The sequence below is a fragment of the Nansenia antarctica genome (assembly GCF_963989245.1).
Source record: "Nansenia antarctica genome assembly, chromosome: 1".
NCBI lineage: Eukaryota > Metazoa > Chordata > Actinopteri > Argentiniformes > Microstomatidae > Nansenia > Nansenia antarctica.
The window spans coordinates 21,865,595-21,885,062 of NC_137674.1; the positions used below are offsets into that span (position 1 = coordinate 21,865,595).

General features: G+C 46.9%; 1 protein-coding gene across 1 annotated transcript; it reads left to right on the top strand.

Moving 5' to 3' along the window:
* Positions 1-3,418: 3,418 nt before the first annotated feature.
* Positions 3,419-15,110, top strand: cdc25b (cell division cycle 25B; the record flags this gene model as incomplete). Its single annotated transcript, XM_080538655.1, has 13 exons — positions 3,419-3,621; positions 4,801-4,889; positions 8,291-8,342; positions 9,544-9,585; positions 10,202-10,484; positions 10,635-10,775; positions 10,938-11,015; positions 11,199-11,372; positions 11,714-11,815; positions 11,946-12,008; positions 13,238-13,336; positions 14,463-14,708; positions 14,970-15,110. 13 exons carry the CDS (start codon positions 3,419-3,421, stop codon positions 15,108-15,110), a joined length of 1,713 nt encoding a protein of 570 aa, XP_080394781.1.
* Between the last annotated feature and the right edge of the window lie 4,358 nt (positions 15,111-19,468).

A 19,468-nucleotide genomic window follows, 5' to 3' on the forward strand; every position in this document is an offset into this window, starting at 1 on the left:
GCCTGGGTTAGCGTTAGCGTTAGCACTGTCTTAAATGGTAAATGGTAAATGGACTGACTTATATAGCGCCTTATTCCAAAGCACTTTACAACGGCCTCTCATTCACCCATTCACACACACATTCACACACCAATGGCGGCAAGCTGCCATGCAAGGCGCCGGCCCGCTCACTGGGAGCAATTTGGGGTTCAGTGTCTTGCCCAAGGACACTTCGACATGTGGCCAGCCAGGGCTCGAACCGCCGATCTTCCAACCTTGCGATCTTTAGACGCCGACTCTACCTCCTGCGCCACAGCCGCCCCCGTCTTACATTATAATAAGATGAGGAATGTTCTCTTTTTATTGATTGTTAACAACAAAGGCAGAATTGTCATCCTTTACGTAAATTATTATTTAAAAATGCCCAGTGGTTCAGTTAGTGAAATGTGAATATTTCAACAGTGTATCTACTTTGTTTGGTTTTAGGGTTGTAATACTTTACTGCTTTAAGCTTTTTTATCTTCAGTGTAGATGACAGGGTGGACTAATGACAGGCTGGCCTGAGCTGAGCTACTTGAGGAGGAGGCGTCAGTCGCAGGCAGGAACCCAAACAGAGGCGTTGTGTGACTCTCTGCTCTGCAACTGTCTGCTTTTGTTGGTTGAACAGCTTCCAAGGAGGTCCTGTCAAGCAAGTTAGATGGCAGGTTTTTTTTCAGTACACAGTATAAATTACAATGTCAGTTGTATGTGTGTGTGTGTGTGTGTGTGTGTGTGTGTGTGTGTGTGTGACAGGGTGTGGAAGTCACAGAGTCAGTGAGAGGCAGGGGGCTTGTTTGTGAGAAACTGTTCAGGTGCAACTTAGGTTTTGGTCTTTAGAGGTGTGGGTCAGAGTCAGGACTGGGTTGTTTTCTGTCGACTGTACAGTAATGGCGCTTTTCCATTGACCAGACGGGTTCGGCTCGCCTCGGCACGCATTTGAAAAGTTCCATATAGGTTCGAGTAGGATACGTTCTCCCAGGGGCGGATTTAGGATCGTAGGAGATCCGGGGCTTAGCCCAGAGGGAGAATATAATGTGCGCGCAGAGCGCGCCGGAAAATTTTGCCTTCAACCTTCAACTTACCACCACCTTAAAGCGGACAAAAGGCACTGGAGAACACATATACATTCACACCCTTTAATGAAGCAAACTAATTGTGGTGGTTCTGGGCACAGAGGGAGGTCAGCACACGTAGCTCCCCCTGCCAGTCACCATCATTTATATTTGTATAGAATTACATAATTGATGGGCTGAGGCTAGTTATGTTACAGTATGTATATCAGGGCAGACTCTGTGCTCACCACTTATATTGTATTTAGAGTCTTGTCCTGTGTTATATGACGATATATTACATGTATTGTTGGCCTGTGTATAGTACTGTGAAATCAAATCCCCCCTGGGACATTAAACAAACTTAGTTAGTTAGCGTTACATCTTAGGATAGATTTGAGTCATGTTCTGTATACATACATACTACCATAAGGGCATACTTAATGTGGTTACTCCATGTTTACTAGCTGTAACATTAACGTTACATCATTCTTTTTCACTTGTTACTGAGTCAACCAGAGTGCAGATATCAAAGACAATCAGCCTGTTATTCACTTTATTTGTATAAAGTGAATAACCACTTCATTCCATCTGTTTTTCAAATAAAGTCCATTCCATTCCATTCCATTCCATAAGTATTATCCTTTGTTTGATTTCTTACCATGTACCGTAACAGTACCTTGCTATGTTTCATTTTCATTATAACATAACGTTATGTTATGATAGCCAGCTAGCATTAGCAAACCGGAAAAGTAGTGTCAGTGAGTCAGTCACCTTTCTAATAAGATTCACAAACCTGAAACATCATCTATGTCATCACTGCTGGTGATGTCATTGTTGTCAGCTGCTGATACGGCTGCTGCAACAGTTCTTGGCGCTTGTTTTGTTGAAAACAACTTTCGGATATCCATCCTTACACTTTTGCAAGTCAGGCACTGATTGAGATCACTTCTTCTGTTGCGAAATCTGTTGTGATATTTAAAGATGGCGGTTAGCGATGAAGTCTATGAACATGGGATGACGATTTCCATTGACCAATCAACGGTCTGCAGCGTCGCACGTCACACACAGCCTGGCAAAAAAGTACCTTTCGCTACCCTTCTCGAACGGGAACTAAAAACGGCACGGGTACTATGGCCTGGTACGGCTCGGTTGGCAGTGGAGAAAGGAAAAAGAACCGGGCCGGCCCGGTAGTGGAAAAGCGCCATTAAAGTAATTCTCAGGTCATCCATTCTCCTTCTCTCCTTCTCTCCTTCAATCCTTCTCTCCCTTTCCTTCTCTGGAGGAACACAACACAGAGGCAAAAGCTTGAACTTTTGTTCCTCCGACACTGTTAAAGGAATGGGGGAATGAGGGTAGCTGATGACACTGTTAAAGGAATGGGGGCAGCTGATGGGCTCGGCTGCCATGACGACACCAGACAACAGCGTTGCAATGTGTCCAACCCCCCCGGGTGGCGGGACGGAGGCTTCTGACTGCAGTGTGAGTGGTTAGTGGTTGATGTTAGTATGGATGTAATTGCAATGAGAGTGCATCTTTAGACTACAGGCCATTATATTCAGCTCTAATACTTGATTCCACATCTTACATATTTGCATTAGTCTGTAAAGTTGGTCAGATTGCAATACCGTTATTATGACAGATAATAATGAGATATTATAATGTAGGGTTAGGGTTATATTAGTATTATAATATTTGTATTGGGTCTCTTTGTAGCCTTGCAGGGTGGTGATTGGTTGTGGGTGTTCATCAGCTGACTGCTTGAAATGTTCCGCGGGAAAAGTTGGCTTTATTTTCTGAAACCTCAAATTATAGATGAGGTATTTCATTGGTTTACATTGTTCTATGGTGCTCTAATGGTGGCCTCCGATTGGCTCGTAGACAAGTACGGCACTAACTCGTCATCCCTCCCTTTCCTGTGGAGACAAAGAGCAAAAGCGGAAACAACTCTGATTGGACGAGCAAGGACGAGCAGGATGTAACGGCGCCTCTGATTCGCCAAAATAATTGCCGCTCGTGAGCTTCTATTTTGAACATAAATACAGCAGCTGTCTGCGTCCCGACCAGACCAGAGGCGCCGCGCTGCTCTCTGTCCTCGAGCTGCACTGCACTTCACTGCACTTTCTGTTTACTGTCGTTTAAACGCGCGGCGGGTCTCTAAGCAACCGTCCTTCATCCCGCTTCATATAGAAACATCCATGGCTTCATAGTGGCTGCTTAGCTGCGACCTAACCCGAGCTGCTGCGCTCTTCCGTGTGAACCGACATACAAACTCGACTCCAGGAACGTCTCCTGCTGGTTCAGACCTGGTCGGATCTACCTACGGATTGTTTTAGCCGCTGATCATAATAATGGAGTTGGACCAGAGCAACTCTCCCCTCAGGCGCCGCAGCCCTGCCGGGCCCGTCCACACCCGCCTGTCCGCCAGGCCTGGCGGGGTCCCCGGGCTTTCCTGCCTGTCACGGCCGGACCTGGTCAACCCTGGGCCCGTAGCGGTGCTGTCCCCCGTCACCAACCTGGCCCTGAACATGACCAACCTGGCCGTCCTGGGAGGGTGAGTGTCTATAGATATGTTTATATGTATCTAGATGTCTATAGATATGTTTATATATCTAGATGTTTATATGTCTAGATGTTTATATATCTAGATGTTTATAGATGTTTATATATCTGGATGTTTATATATCTAGATGTTTATATATCTAGATGAATGAATGAATGGTCTTTATTGTCATTGATATAGTACAGGTACCAAACAACGACATTTGGGAGGGGGGGCTCCCCTGGTGCTAGGAAAAAAAACTAAAAACAAGAAGCGAAAAGAGCTGGTTTACATAAATAAAGGCTATGTACACTATCCACTATACTATACTATGCAAATAAAACACTGTGCTGTACTCTATGCTATGCTATACCTATTCTAACATTTCCTATTCTCTGAACCTTATGTACCCTAGGGTTGTCATATTGCACAGTGTTATTGCACATTCATTTAAAGTGTCGCAGTTTGCAGGTTTGAAATGTACACATTTGTGTTTCAGTATTACACTTGATTTCAATCTAGTAGCTGCCATCAATTTGTCTAGATTGTCCAGGGCCTAGAACCTAGGTCTTTGCTGTGTTCAGGGCCTGAATGGCCCTGGGGTAGAAGCTGAGCTTCAGTCTGTTTGTCCTTGTGAACATGGTCCTGAACCGCCTGTTCGAGGGCAGCCGAGCAAAGTGTTCGTACCCAGGGTGGGATGGGTCTCTGGAGATCTTGTTTCTATATCTAGATGTTTATAGATATGTTTATATATATGGGTGTTTCTATATCTAGATGTTTATAGATATGTTTATATATCTGGATGTTTATATATCTAGATGTTTATAGATATGTTCATATATCTATATGTTTATAGATATGTTTCTATATCTAGATGTTTCTATATCTAGATGTTTCTATATCTAGATGTTTATATGTCTAGATGTTTATAGATCTAGATGTTTATAGATCTAGATGTTTATAGATCTAGATGTTTATACATCTAGATGTTTATACATCTAGATGTTTATACATCTAGATGTTTATAGCTGCTTTCTTACATTCCGTTTTATGTCACAATGTGGCTAACTCGGCTAGCTACACCCTGGCTAGGTTGTTGCGGCTAACTTCGCTTTTTACGATTTACCTAAAACCTCCTCAGCAGGAAGTTGGTGAGGTTTTGAAGTCTAACTGTGTCTCCTTTCGTTGCAGCCAATGTGAAACCCCAAAGAGGAGAAAACATCAACATGTGCCCCTACTGAAGATTCCCTCCTTCGCTTCAGACACCTCATCTGATTCTGGTAAGCCCTGCTACCTATACACCCTAACCCTGCTACACCCTAACCCTGCTACACCCTAACCCTATACACCCTAACCCTGCTACACCCTAACCCTGCTACATATACACCCTAACCCTGCTACATATACACCCTAACCCTGCTACCTATACACCCTAACCCTAACCCTGCTACCTATACACCCTAACCATGCTACATATACACCCTAACCCTGCTACACCCTAACCATGCTACATATACACCCTAACCCTGCTACATATACACCCTAACCATGCTACATATACACCCTAACCCTGCTACACCCTAATTCTGCTACACCCTAACCATGCTACCTATACACCCTAACCCTGCTACACCCTAACCCTGCTACACCCTAACCCTATACACCCTAACCCTGCTACATATACACCCTAACCCTATACACCCTAACCCTGCTACATATACACCCTAACCCTGCTACCTATACACCCTAACCCTGCTACACCCTAACCCTGCTACACCCTAACCCTATACACCCTAACCCTGCTACATATACACTAGGGATGCACCGAAATGAAAATTCTTGGCCGAGGCCGAAGCCGAATTTAAGGAAACACTTGGCAGAATACCGAATGTGTATCGGCAGTTTTTAATTTGATCATTGCATAAACTAAATACATTTTGCTTTTTATTCATGCTTCTCAAAGAAAGAAATTGAGATTGAAAAAAAATAACTTTTATTGAACATTCCAGCAGACATCAGTCTATACCAACAAAGCACAATAAATAAAATAAATCAGTCAAATTAAATGTTTTTGTTTTCCCTGAATAGCTGCTGAAAGAAAATCTTTGTAGGCCTACAACAAAAAAGTGCATTGGGATAAAAGTGCTTTGAGCCTACTTTTTACTAGGCTACTTCTTTTCGTAAAAGACCATATTTAACATTTTAACAAAATGTTTTAAACTTTTTTCATTTTAACAAAACATTAGAAAACAAACAAACAACATTATGGCTATACTTGACTGACTATTATGGGTAAATGTAGTTCTACGAGTTTTAAAACCCAACCACGTCCCCTAATGACTGCCCGGAGATTAACTACATTTCCCAGAAACGTTTCCTCAAAGAGATGTGCACCGCGTTGTGGCGACCACCAGGGGGCTCTTCGCTTCTCTCTGCAGATCAGTTGACATCGCTGATGACTCGAGTGAGGCGCGCAAGCGAACGACGCGGAGACGTTTTATTTTTTTTGTCGAACTAAAAGTTTGCTCCTGTTGGGGAAAGAAAACCACCAACTTTTAGCCAAAAATAGATGCTTACACTGTTTGATTGCGTCATCAAAACACGGCCACTATTCGGTGGTAAACATTCGGTGTTTTCACACATTAGGCCGAATACCGAATGTGCTTTATTTTGCGATATTCGGCCGAATACATTCGGTGGCCGAATGTTCGGTGCATCCCTAATATACACCCTAACCCTGCTACACCCTAACCCTGCTACATATACACCCCAACCCTGCTACCTATACACCTTAACCCTGCTACCTATACACCTTAACCCTGCTACATATACACCCTAACCCTGCTACATATACACCCTAACTAGGGATGCACCGAAATGAAAATTCTTGGCAGAGGCCGAAGCCGAATTTAAGGAAACACTTGGCCGAATACCGAATGTGTATCGGCAGTTTTTAATTTGATCATTGCATGAACTAAATACATTTTGCTTTTTATTCATGCTTCTCAAAGAAAGAAATTGAGATTGAAAAAAAATAACTTTTATTGAACATTCCAGCAGACATCAGTCTATACCAACAAAGCACAATAAATAAAATAAATCAGTCAAATTAAATGTTTTTGTTTTCCCTGAATAGCTGCTGAAAGAAAATCTTTGTAGGCCTACAACAAAAAAGTGCATTGGGATAAAAGTGCTTTGAGCCTACTTTTTACTAGGCTACTTCTTTTCGTAAAAGACCATATTTAACATTTTAACAAAATGTTTTAAACTTTTTTCATTTTAACAAAACATTAGAAAACAAACAAACAACATTATGCCTATACTTGACTGACTGCTCAAATTAAATCTGTCTGTATAACGTATGTATATAACTTATGTATGTGTAGCTTGTCAGCTATGGCATGTCAGTTACACAATATATAACAAAAATGTGCATAGGGATAAATAAAACAAATGAATAACTGGCTGCCCTTTAAAACAATATAAGCCTACTTATGAACTCATGGGTGTTGTAGAACACTAAGCAGCTATGTGCTGTTGGCGCAGTGAGCAGATGACAGCCCGGGTGCGTTCGTAAACTCGCTCCGGGGATCTGATCAGCACTCGCGGAATGCCTCTCGTCCAATCGAATCGCTCGGTCCCTTTATGACGTCGGACCCAGTGTGCGCCCCGGCGCTCTCAGAGCGAGTTTTTTTCAACGAACGCAGCCACGGTTATGGAGCTAGCCATGTTGGGTCTTATTCCAAACCCAAACTGCCGACATGTTTTCTGTAGGCTAATTATAAGTAGCAGCATGCAGTCAATGCTCGTCTCATTCGCTGAGCAGCATGGGATGCTTACACTGTTTGATTGCGTCATCAAAACACGCCCACTATTCGGTGGTAAACATTCGGTGTTTTCACACATTCGGCCGAATACCGAATGTGCTTTATTTTGCGATATTCGGCCGAATACATTCGGTGGCCGAATGTTCGGTGCATCCCTAACCCTAACCCTGTTACATATACACCTTAACCCTGCTACATATACACCTTAACCCTGCTACCTATACACCCTAACCCTGCTACACCCTAACCCTGCTACACCCTAACCCTGCTACACCCTAACCCTATACACCCTAACCCTGCTACATATACACCCTAACCCTGCTACACCCTAACCCTGCTACATATACACCCTAACCCTGCTACATATACACCCTAACCCTGCTACACCCTAACCCTGCTACATATACACCCTAACCCTGCTACACCCTAACCCTGCTACATATACACCCTAACCCTGCTACCTACATATACACCCTAACCCTGCTACCTATACACCCTAACCCTGCTACCTATACACCCTAACCCTGCTACACCATAACCCTGCTACACCCTAACCCTGCTACATATACACCCTAACCCTGCTACATATACACCCTAACATATAACACCCCTATACGTCTATATGAGATGGAGTCACTAAAGGTTGTTTTACTCCTGTTGTCTACATTTAAACCTATGTAACCTGTGATGTTTTAGCCCCCCCCCCACCCAAAAAGAATAAACCTGTCCCGGTTTTATTAATGCCGTTGCATGATGTTTTCATCGTTGCATGATGTTTTCATCGTTGCATGATGTTTTCATAGTTGTATGTTGTCTCATCACATCCATTTGTAACCTCTCCCCCCCCCATCCAGGCCTTTGTATGGACTCCCCCAGCCCCATGGACCCCATCGACATAGAGGAGTCGTAAGTAGCTTATTCAGGCCTCTTGTCTGTCCCAATCAATCTTCCTGCCCCCTCCCCCTTACTGTTGGTCTGGAGCCCTGCTCATCAGCTGTTCCCTGGGATTAATGTCCTTCTACCGTTGGGCTACAGCTTGGTGCCTCTTCATTTCCATTAAGCAGATTAACAGTTAGGCTTAGGCAGCTGATCAAGCTTAGATGAACTTTCCTCCTCCTATCATAAGTCATGTTGATGGGGTCTGGCTTAGGGTTATTCTGTATGCTGACTGATCCTGATTTTATAACCGAGCAGCTTCAGTTTGTTTAGATTTTAATCAGCCAATACCATGGCTGAGAATCAGACATCTGCCAGGGGTAGGGTTAGGGTCTGAGGGGGGGGGTTAGGTTCAGGGTCTGACGCTTGGCTGCAGCATTTGGGCCTGAGGACTTAATCACCTCCCTTACAGCTTACCTAGTGCAGCTGTTTGTTTCATTGCTGTTTGGTGGGAGGGGGGGGGCTTCCCTAGTGCAGCAATGGGCTAGGGGTTTAATGATAGCCCCCCCCCCCCCCTTCAGTTTTTTTGGCACGCTCTCATAGCCTGGCATTTGAATATATGAATGGCAAGTGGGATATGTGTGGGGAGGGGGGGTGGCTGGCAGCATCTTTGCATCAGAGCTATTGAATGGGGGGCACCCCTGACCCCCCCTACTCTTTATTAGAGCAAACTCAACCCCCCCCCCCTCTCCCATTGAATGAGACACACTCCTTATCCCCCCCCCCCCCCCCAAACAAAGGCCTCTGTCAGGAGGCTGGTGCTGTTCCTTCCTACAGCAGCATATGGTAGCAGCCCCCCCCCCCCCTCTACAGCCTCTTTAGCATACAGGTGGGCATTGCAGCAGTCCACCTTCTGCCCCAGTCCATTCTCTCACATACACACACACACACACACACACACACACAGCTAACCCTAACACACACACACACACACACACACGTATAACCGTCCCTGGCTCTCTGAATAGACCAGGTTATTTGGTTATTTGTTTGTATTTGAACAGACCCAGAGTATTTTATGCTTTTGCAGCCCATCCTCTCCCCGTATCGCCTCCTGCCCTCCCCCCTCACATACACCCCCCCCTCACATACACCCCCCCCTCACATACACCCCCCCCCCCCCCCCTCTAAACCAGTCACCTAAATGTTTGTTGTTTTGCGTCTCTTACAGGTTTGAAAAGGCCATTCTGGTGGCTGGAAGGCTTGTCAAGGAGTAAGTAGCCATGCTATCCCTTCTCATTTAAAATGTCGTTGTACCTGTTACAATGATAGCTGTTAGCTGTGTACTGTGTTAGCTGTGTTAGCTGTGTACTGTGTTAGCCGTGTTAGCTGTGTACTGTGTTAGCCGTGTTAGCTGTGTACTGTGTTAGCCGTGTTAGCTGTATGCCGTGTTTGCCGTGTTAGAGGTGTTAGCCGTGTGCTAGGTCTTACCAGGTCTGTCTCTCTTCCCTCTAACAGGAAGGCGCCCATCAGAAGGATGCACTCTCTACCAGTAAGCTGACCTCCATCCTGACCTCATGTTCAGTCATGTTCCTCTCTCTACCTTCCTCTCTCTCTACCTCCCTCTCTCTCTCTCTCTACCTCTCTCTCTCTACCTCCCTCTCTCTGTCTCTCTACCCCCCTCTCTCTCTCTACCCCCCTCTCTGTCTCTCTACCTCTCTACCTCCCTCTCTCTCTCTACCTCCCTCTCTCTGTCTCTCTACCTCTCTACCTCCCTCCCTCTCTACCTCCCTCTCTGTCTCTCTACCTTTCTACCTCTCTGTCTCTCTACCTCCCTCTCTCTACCTCCCTCCCTCATGTCCAGTCATGTGTGTGTTGGTGTGTGTCAGGTTCTGCAGGGTTCTGACCCTCCCCTGTGTTCCTCAGCTGCAGCTCCTGGGTGTGAGTCCGGCCCTGAAGGGGAAGGAACCAGAACCTCGCCGCTTTGTGCCGTTCGGGCGGAGGGTTTCCCAGGGTGCACCGGGGCAGGGCAACAAGGAGAACGTGTCCCTGCAGGAAGGGTTTGAGTTTAAGAAGCCCAGCCAGCCGGTGTCACGCAGCCGCCTGCGCTGTGGGGAGGGACAGGCCAGGGACGCCTTCGCCCGCCGCCCCAACTCCGCCCCCGCCCTCCTGGTATGTCCCCGTCCCCCGGTCACCATGACAACACTGGCTGGGGTCGTCATGATGTTGGTTTAGTGTTTTTGAGATGATCTTCTGCTTACCTTCTCGCTCTCTCTGTCTATCTCTGTCTATCTCTGTCTATCTCTGTCTATCTCTCTCTAGCTCTCCCCGCCCCCTTCCCAGCGGCTCAGCTCATTGGACGACAGCAGCCCTGTGTTCCTGCGGCGCCCCTCCCTCACCTGCTCCCTGAACGACGATGACGAAGACGACGGTTTCCTGGACGTCCTGGATGACAGTGAAGAGGTGAGCCACCCTGACCCCTGACCCTAAACCTTACACTGACCCTAAACCTTACACTGACCCTAAACCTTACACTGACCCTGAGACTCACCCTAACCCTGAACAGCCCTGTCTGTCTGACCAGCCCTGTCTCTCTCTCTCTCTCTCTCTCTCCCCCCCCTCCAGAGTGACTCCCTCATGCCCAGGGGGATGGCCAGTCTGCTCACAGCCCCGCTGGTGGCCGAGAGCCAATCAGACAACTCGGTACGCGTGTTCATTGTTCTGCATGCTGGTTGGTTGGTTGATTGTTCTGCAACGTGGCGTTTTATTAAATTAGATTCAACTTTATTGTCATCAGGGTACCAAGTACACAACAACGACACTTATCAGCTCACCTTTGTTTAGTGTTTTTATGGGTTCATCTAACCGTCCGTCTCTCTTCCTCAGCCTGTGATTCGCTGTCGGCCGCGGGGGCTGTTCCGCTCCCCCTCCCTGCCCGGGGGCCGTGCCCCCCTGAAGCGCTCCTCCCCCCCCCGGGACGAGAACCACACCCCCGTCAGGGTGAAGAGGCGGCGCAGCCTGGCGGGAACACAGGTGGAGGAGGACCTCTCCCCCCGCACGGTCAGTACCCCCCCTCCTCTCCCCCCCGCGCGGTCAGTAACCCCCCTCCTCTCCCCCCGCACGGTCAGTACCCCCCCCCCCCCCTCCTCTCTCCCCGCACGGTCAGTACCCCCCCTCCTCTCCCCCCCGCGCGGTCAGTACCCCCCCTCTTCTCCCCCCCGCGCGGTCAGTACCCCCCTCCTCTCCCCCCCGCACGGTCAGTACCCCCCCTCCTCTCCCCCCGCACGGTCAGTAACCCCCCGCCCCCCGCCCCACATCTCCTCATCTACACAGTGCTGCACCTTCTCCAGCTACCAGTCCACCATGACTGAGCCCTGCTGCCTCTCCCTCTCCCCCTGCAGGGTTGCTTTCCGGTCCAGAGGTCCAAGTCCCTCTGTCCGACGACAGAGATTGAGATGCTGCTGGACGGAGACTCCCAGCAGCTGATAGGAGACTTCACCAAGGTAACAGATGAGTCATAACCCTCCAAACCCTGACCCAGCTAGATGTGACCTCTGACCCTGATCCAGCTAGATGTGACCCCCTGACCCTCTATCTTGATTTCTAATTCTTGTTTCTCTTTTGTTCCTTCAGCCTTTCGTTCTCTCGACTGTGGAGGGGAAACACCAGGACCTCAACTACATCACTCCAGAGATGGTGAGGAACCCCCCTAACCCTTCTATCTCTAACCCTTCTATCTCTAACAGGGCTGGGCAAACGATCAAATTTTTTTTTCGATAATCGCAAGAATTAACGATCAATTATCGATTAATCGAAAAAGTTTTTTTTTTTCCTTGGGGAAATAACGTTATTTGTGTTGCTATTGCACACATTCATTCATTCACATTCAAACTAGACACTACAGTCAGATAACAATCCTCTTAAACAAGGCAGTGAGTAGCTTAAATTGTTTAACTTAAAAACACATTTTACGTTATAAATAAAAATATAGAAAATAAGTAACTCACCATAGGAGCAGTAAAAAAACAGTTACTCACAAATAGGAGGATGACTGAAAACGTTAGTGTCCTTAAGAGCGTCCAGCTTAACTTAAATTTAAACTCCAGCGAGAGACTGTAGGCGGCAGGCCTACTGGTTCTTGTTCAGAAAGATGATCATGTTAACATGTTCAGGGGTGAGAGACGAACGCAATCTGGTGACACGTGGACAAACTAATTTCCATTATTATTATTATTTTAAAAAATAAAAATATTAACGATTATCGAGCAAAATGTTTTGTGATCGACCAAGATCCTTATCGATCAATTATCGATCGTCGATCATTGATGCCCACCCCTAAGATTCTCTAACCCTTCTATCTCTAACCCTTCTATCTCTAACCCTTCTATCTCTATCCCTTCCATCCCTTCTATCTCTAACCCTTCTATCTCTAACCCTTCCATCCCTTCTATCCCTTCTATCTCTAACCCTCTAACCCTTCTATATCTATCCCTTCTATCTCTAACCCCCTAACCCTTCTATCTCTATCCCTTCTATCTCTAACCCCCTAACCCTTCTATCTCTATCCCTTCTATCTCTAACCCCCTAACCCTTCTATCTCTATCCCTTCTATCTCTAACCCCCTAACCCTTCTATCTCTAACCCTTCTATCTCTAACCCCCTAACCCTTCTATCTCTATCCCTTCTATCTCTAACCCCCTAAACCTTCTATCTCTATCCCTTCTATCTCTAACCCCCTAACTCTTCTATCTCTATCCCTTCCATCTCTAACCCCCTAACCCTTCTATCTCTATCCCTTCCATCTCTAACCCCCTAACCCTTCTATCTCTAACTGTGTGTCCTGGTGTGAGGGGTTTGGGAGGTTTTGTGGTCAGTGTGAGGGGGGTTTGGGAGTCGAAGGAGTGACATGTTTGCTTGGTCCTCAGATGATGCTCGCTCTCAGCGGCAAGTTCAACCACCTGGTGGAGAAGATCATCGTTCTCGACTGTCGCTACCCCTATGAGTTTGAGGGGGGACATATCAAGGTGAGTGTTTGTTTATTGTGACGCGTTTCAGAGCGTAGTAGATTGCTGATCTCCCCATGGCCTGTAGCTGGGATGTCGAGTCTCGGGTCATGTTCTCACATGAAAGTCCGAATCGAGACCCGGAGCAAGTGGATGAGTTTGCAACATTGTTGCATAAATTATTTCTCTGATTTGCGTTCTCACAGCCCTTTATGTAAACGAAGTAACATACGCAATCGAAGCAACAGACGTGGTAGTTGATTGGTCAGAAAAATTGAAAATTGCCTGTTCGTCCCGCTCTTATCCAGATCAACACGCATGCGCTGTTGTTTTCCTATGGACAGCCTCGATGCGTCGTTTGTAACCGGAGCGAAACCACCCTTTTCAAGCGGAGCATCCGTTGGTTGTTTGCTCCGGGAGCGACTTCGAATGCGCTTTCTCACAGCTCCAAACGACGCAGAGCAAAGCTACATTTATCCTAAACTCCGATTCCAAGTGAAGCAAATGTTCTAGTGGGAACACACCCTTAATTCCATAGAGTTGACTGTTGTAGATGACTTGCTGTAGTGGCTTCAAACAATGAAGTAACCACCGTCCAGGCAAGCCAGGGGTTTTGACGCACATCCAAATATTCAAACCCACAAAATCATAATCCAGTCCAGATAGAACCGCAACAAAAATATGGATTTATTCTCATATAAACATTTCCAATTGCATCTTTAGAAAATAACTATCTAACCAACGCAGTCTCACTTTCTATAGCGTCTTTCTTTGAGTTTCCTGAAATAGTTTCCTTGAGTTTGTCAGACTCTCCTTGAGTTAAAAAAAACTACCGTACCCAGGCCTGCCAAGACTTCCTCCCTGCCAGCCTCACTTCCTGCTATTTAAACAATTTCCCTGACACAGTTCAGACCAATGGGCCCTAGGGTGGAGACATCATACCACAACATATTCTAATAGTTATAGTAACTTTAACAATGCAATGATCATGATCATTACTCAGTAGCATTAAATCATATTCATTTGGCTCCGACACAGACTCATGTCCTTCCTCAGTAACTCATATAAGTAAGGTGAGCTTTGAGACGCTGAACCACTGTTGCTGGTTGTGAATGAACCTATAAATTACGTCTGTCTGTCTGTCCAGGGGGCTCTGAATCTGCACCAGGAGGACCAGGTGGAGGACTACCTGCTGGCCACGCCCCTCCTCCCCACGGTGCCGGACCGGCGCGTCCTGATCGTGTTCCACTGCGAGTTCTCGTCTGAGCGCGGGCCCCGGATGTGCCGCTTCCTCCGGGAGCGCGACCGCGCCGTGAACGAGTATCCCAGACTGCACTACCCCGAGCTCTACGTGCTGAAGGGAGGATACAAGGACTTCTTCCCTACCTTCCAGGTACGGACCTCTCACCCCCTCCCTTCACTCTCACACCATCTCACCCCCTCCCCTCACTCCTCTCACACCATCTCACCCCCTCCTCTCACACCATCTCACTCCCTCCCCTCACCCCTCTCACACCCTCTCACTCCCTCCCCTCACCCCTCACTCCCCCTCACACCCTCTCACATCTCTCACTCCTGTCACACCCTCTTACTCCTCTTACATCTCTCACTCTCTCTCACTCCTCACATTCCTCTCAACATGTGTTGTCCCCAGGCGCAGTGTGAGCCCCAGGCCTACAGGCCGATGCACCACCAGGACTTCAAGGACGACCTGCGGAGGTTCCGCCTGCGGAGTCGTACCTGGGCGGGGGAGCGCAGCAAGAGAGACCTGTACAGCCGCCTGAAGAACCTCTGAACCCCCCTAACCCTAACCCCCCCAACCCTAACCCCCCAAGAGAGACCTGTACAGCCGCCTGAAGAACCTCTGAACCCCCCCTCTCCCACCACTACTACACCCTGCCCCCCCTCTCCAGGGGAAGTCTGGCTGCTCTGACCCATCCTGCCCAGGCTCCTCTCCTCCACTGCCACACCCAGCCAGCCCATATTAATGTAAAGATGTAAATATTTATGCAAATGTATAAGAGAGGTGGAGGGCAGCAACAGTCTGTCAGGAGAGAGGAGAGGCTGTCTGCAGTCATGTGACTTGTTCTGACCACTCGGACTTACATGCAACGCCAGTCCCTGACCCCTGACCTCTACTGCCATGTTAACAGGACCCTGACCTCTACTGCCACCACCAGGTCTCCTTGCTGGACCGCTTCTCGTTCCGTTCTGTTCCTCCTCTTCTCTCTTTAGCACTTAATTAAGTCCTTGGTGATGAGGTGCATGTTTGTTGTTTTTGCTGATTTTTTTTATGGAGTTCCTTTTGTGTGTGTGCGTGTGCGTGTGTGTGTGTGTGTGTGTGTGTTTGTACACCTTGTTTTAAAGCCCAAGTTGAGATTTGTTGAAAGCCTCTCCCTGCCACCACCTTTAATTTTATTTTATTACAATTTGATGTTTTTGTGACGAGTATGATTTGTACAGGTATTTTTTTCTTTCATTTTCAATATTTAAATCCTCTGCATTTCTTGTCCCCTTGACCAAAAAAGAACCAGGCAACCTTCACCTTAACTTCACCCTAACTCTAACCTAACCCGTAAACTTCACCCTAACCCTAACTTAACCCGTAAACGACAGTGAGATTTTAAAACGCTGCAGGTCAGCACATTGTCAGCGGGCGTCCCCCAGAATCCCCTGTTTTTGCATTGTTTTGTTTTGCAGAAAATGATTTCTCTTCCTCTGCAGGAATGACTGTGTGGTGGCTTGAATTTTTTGTACTTGCTTGAGGGGGAGTTGCTGAAATAAAAATCTCATATTTAACTTTTGGTGTTTTTCTTTCTGAAGTCTCAATGATTACAGCGCCTTTGATTCAGTTATGTGAATCTCTTACTCACATACGTTAGGGACTGACTGAAGAAAGCTTTCAGAATCCTGCAGTTTATCTCTTCTAAGTGAATAGTCTACATCATTATAAAGTCTACATATTTATGTATTTATAAAGTCTACATATTTACATACTTATAAAGTCTACATATTTATAAAGCTTACACATTTACATATTTATAAAGTCTCCATATTTACATATTTATAAAGTCTCCATATTTACCTATTTATATAAAGTCTACCTATTTACATATTTATAAAGTCTACATTTACCTATTTATAAAGTCTACATAGTTACATATTTATAAAGCTTACATATTTATAAAGCCTACACATTTATAAAGTCTACATATTTACATATTAATAAAGTCTCCATATTTACCTATTTATAAAGTCTACATATTTACATATTTATATAAATATAAATTTAGGAGCAGCAGTGGAGGAGACAAGAACCTGCAAGGCAGTGGGAATGAAGCAACAGGGAGCTTGGACGAGATGGGAGAATGCAATTGAGAGGAAGGTGACCTGGGCTGAGCTTTGGAAAGCCGAGCCTCACCGCATCAAATTCCTCATCCAGGCAGTCTATGATGTGCTTCCAAGCCCGTCAAATCTGCACACATGGGGCATAGCAGAGACACCAGCATGCCAACTGTGTTCCAAGCGAGGAACCCTGGAACACATCCTCAGCTGCTGTACAAGGGCCCTTGGAGATGGACGGTACAGGTGGAGGCATGACCAAGTCCTGAAGACCATTGCTGAAGCCATCAGCGCAGGACTTGTGTGGGCAAAGCAGTTCCGACCCTCCAAGAAAACCATCGCCTTTGTCAGAGCTGGGGAGCAGCCAACCCCTGCCAGGAAAACATCTGCAGGCATCTTGACCTCTGCAAGAGACTGGCAGCTGTTGGTTGACCTTGAACATCAGCTGAAGTTCCCCAGCCACATTGTAGTCACCACCCTGCGACCAGAAATTGTTCTCTTGTCTGAGTCCACCAGGCAAGCAGTGCTGCTGGAACTGACAGTCCCGTGGGAAGACCGCTTGGAAGAAGCCTTTGAGAGGAAGCTCTCCAAGTACGCGGGACTGGTCAGTGATTGCCAGCAGGCTGGTTGGAGAGCAAGGTGTTTCCCAGTAGAGGTTGGTTGCAGAGGATTTGCAGCCCGTTCCTTGGCCAGAGCCTTCAGCAGTTTGGGCATCGATGGAGAGAGAAAGAGGAGAGCCATCCGCAGTACCACCAATGCGGCAGAGAGAGCCTCTAGATGGCTGTGGCTCAAAAGAGGAGAGCCATGGAGTCATGGTAGCTAGTTAGCCATCTGGACACAAGCTGGGGTCTGATCAGCCCCGGCTGGGTCACCTGGAGGAGGGTGTATGATGTTGAAAGACCCGAAACGCCCGATGATTCCAGGAACATCACTGAAGATGTGTCCAGAGGCATCAGTAGATGTATGTACACAGCATAAAGTCTTCATATTTACATATTTATAAAGTCTACCTATTTACATATTTATAAAGTCTACATATTTACATATTTATAAAGTCTACATATTTATATAAAGTCTACCTATTTACATATTTATAAAGTCTACATATTTACATATTTATAAAGTCTACATATTTACCTCTCTTGGTGTTGTGGTTAGCGCGGCCGGCGGTTATGTGGGAGATCGGGGTTCGATTCCCGCATGGGGCGAGTTACACTACCAGTTCCCGTTCGCTACACTGGTGTTAGAAGTGGGATGGAAGGAAGGCCATCGGAGAGCGTGTCCACGTGAGGGACTTGACATAGTGAAGCGTGAGGGCACGCTCTCCCGAACGGTGAGGATAGTGTGACGATCCTGTATGAGGCCCCGTTAACAGCTCCTCCAAGGGAGTTAACTCTCTTGGTCTAATGGTTGGCGCGGCCGTCGGTTATGTGGGAGGTCGGGGTTCGACTCCGCATGGGGCGAGTTACACTAGAAGATTCCCGTTCGCTACAATATTTATAAAGTCTACATATTTACCTATTTATAAAGTCTACATATTTACATATTTGCTCTGAATGGTTCAGTTGTCCAGGCAGAGTAGCCTGACTGTTACAGAGCTGTTCCTGTTTTTCAAATCCTCCCGCTCCTTGGCAGCTGATTCTGGAGGGTTTGTCAGTTCCAGCACGTGCCCAGACGCTCACACACACACACACACACACACACACACACACACACACACACACACATTCCTCCCTGCAGTGGGTGGGGCTGCTGGGAGAGGGCTGGGAACCGCCTCGGGTCAACAGTCATGTGCGTGTGTGAGAGGGTGTGTGTGTGTGTGTGTGTGCGCATGTGAGAGGGAGGTGAAAAGAAAGTCACATGTTGAGAACACGTGAGTGAGTCAGAGTGAAACTCTGCCAAACCCGCCAAACATTCAAATCTTAGAGAGTTCCCACTACCCCTGAGGCTACACACACACAGGGCTGGGAGTCTACACACACACACACACACACACACACACACACACACACAGGGCTGGGAGTCTACACACACACACAAACACAGGGCTGGGACAGCTCTTGTATTTGCATTCCACCGTGTTGACATCTAATGACATGTGTGAGTGTGTGGCACGTGGGAACACGTTTCTTTAGCTGTGTGTCTCGTGCCTCTAATGCTCTAACCCTAACCTGTCTGGCCTGTTAGGAAACAGTGATTCAGTTCAAACATTTGCGTCATCACTAACTCTAACATCTCTAACTCTAACATCTCTAACTCTAACATCTCTAACTCTAACATCTCTAACTCTAACATCTCTAACTCCTAGATGAAGCACAAACAAAGACATACTGTGTTTGTTGTCAGGACAAGCAGCAGCTTTATCAGGGTGAGGCCGAGGTAACGTCAGGGAAGGGTTACTGCCTTACTTCTGTGCCTCCTGGTGTGGCTGAAGTCATCTAACCCACAGTGTCAACATCCCCACAGCGTCAGTGTCTTCAGTGTCAGTGACTTGGTGGTAAAAATGTCATCGCATGTGTGCGTGCCCCCTCGCCCACAGTATTTTACTCAATATGCGCAAGACTAAATGTTGAAATAGCAGTAATACCACGTTCATTGACAAAATGACATAAGGGATGGAAAGGGGGGATGGCAGTTTTAGAAGGGGGAGGATTTTTACTGATTTTATTTCAAGGGGGATGCCATCCCCCCTCATCCTCCCTCAACTGGAGTGCTGGGTGTGGGTGATGGTGCAGGGGGTTTGGGGGTGAATGCTCTTCAGTAAAGATGCTAATCCACCACTTCACCACCTCTGTCCTGTTTGACGCCCGG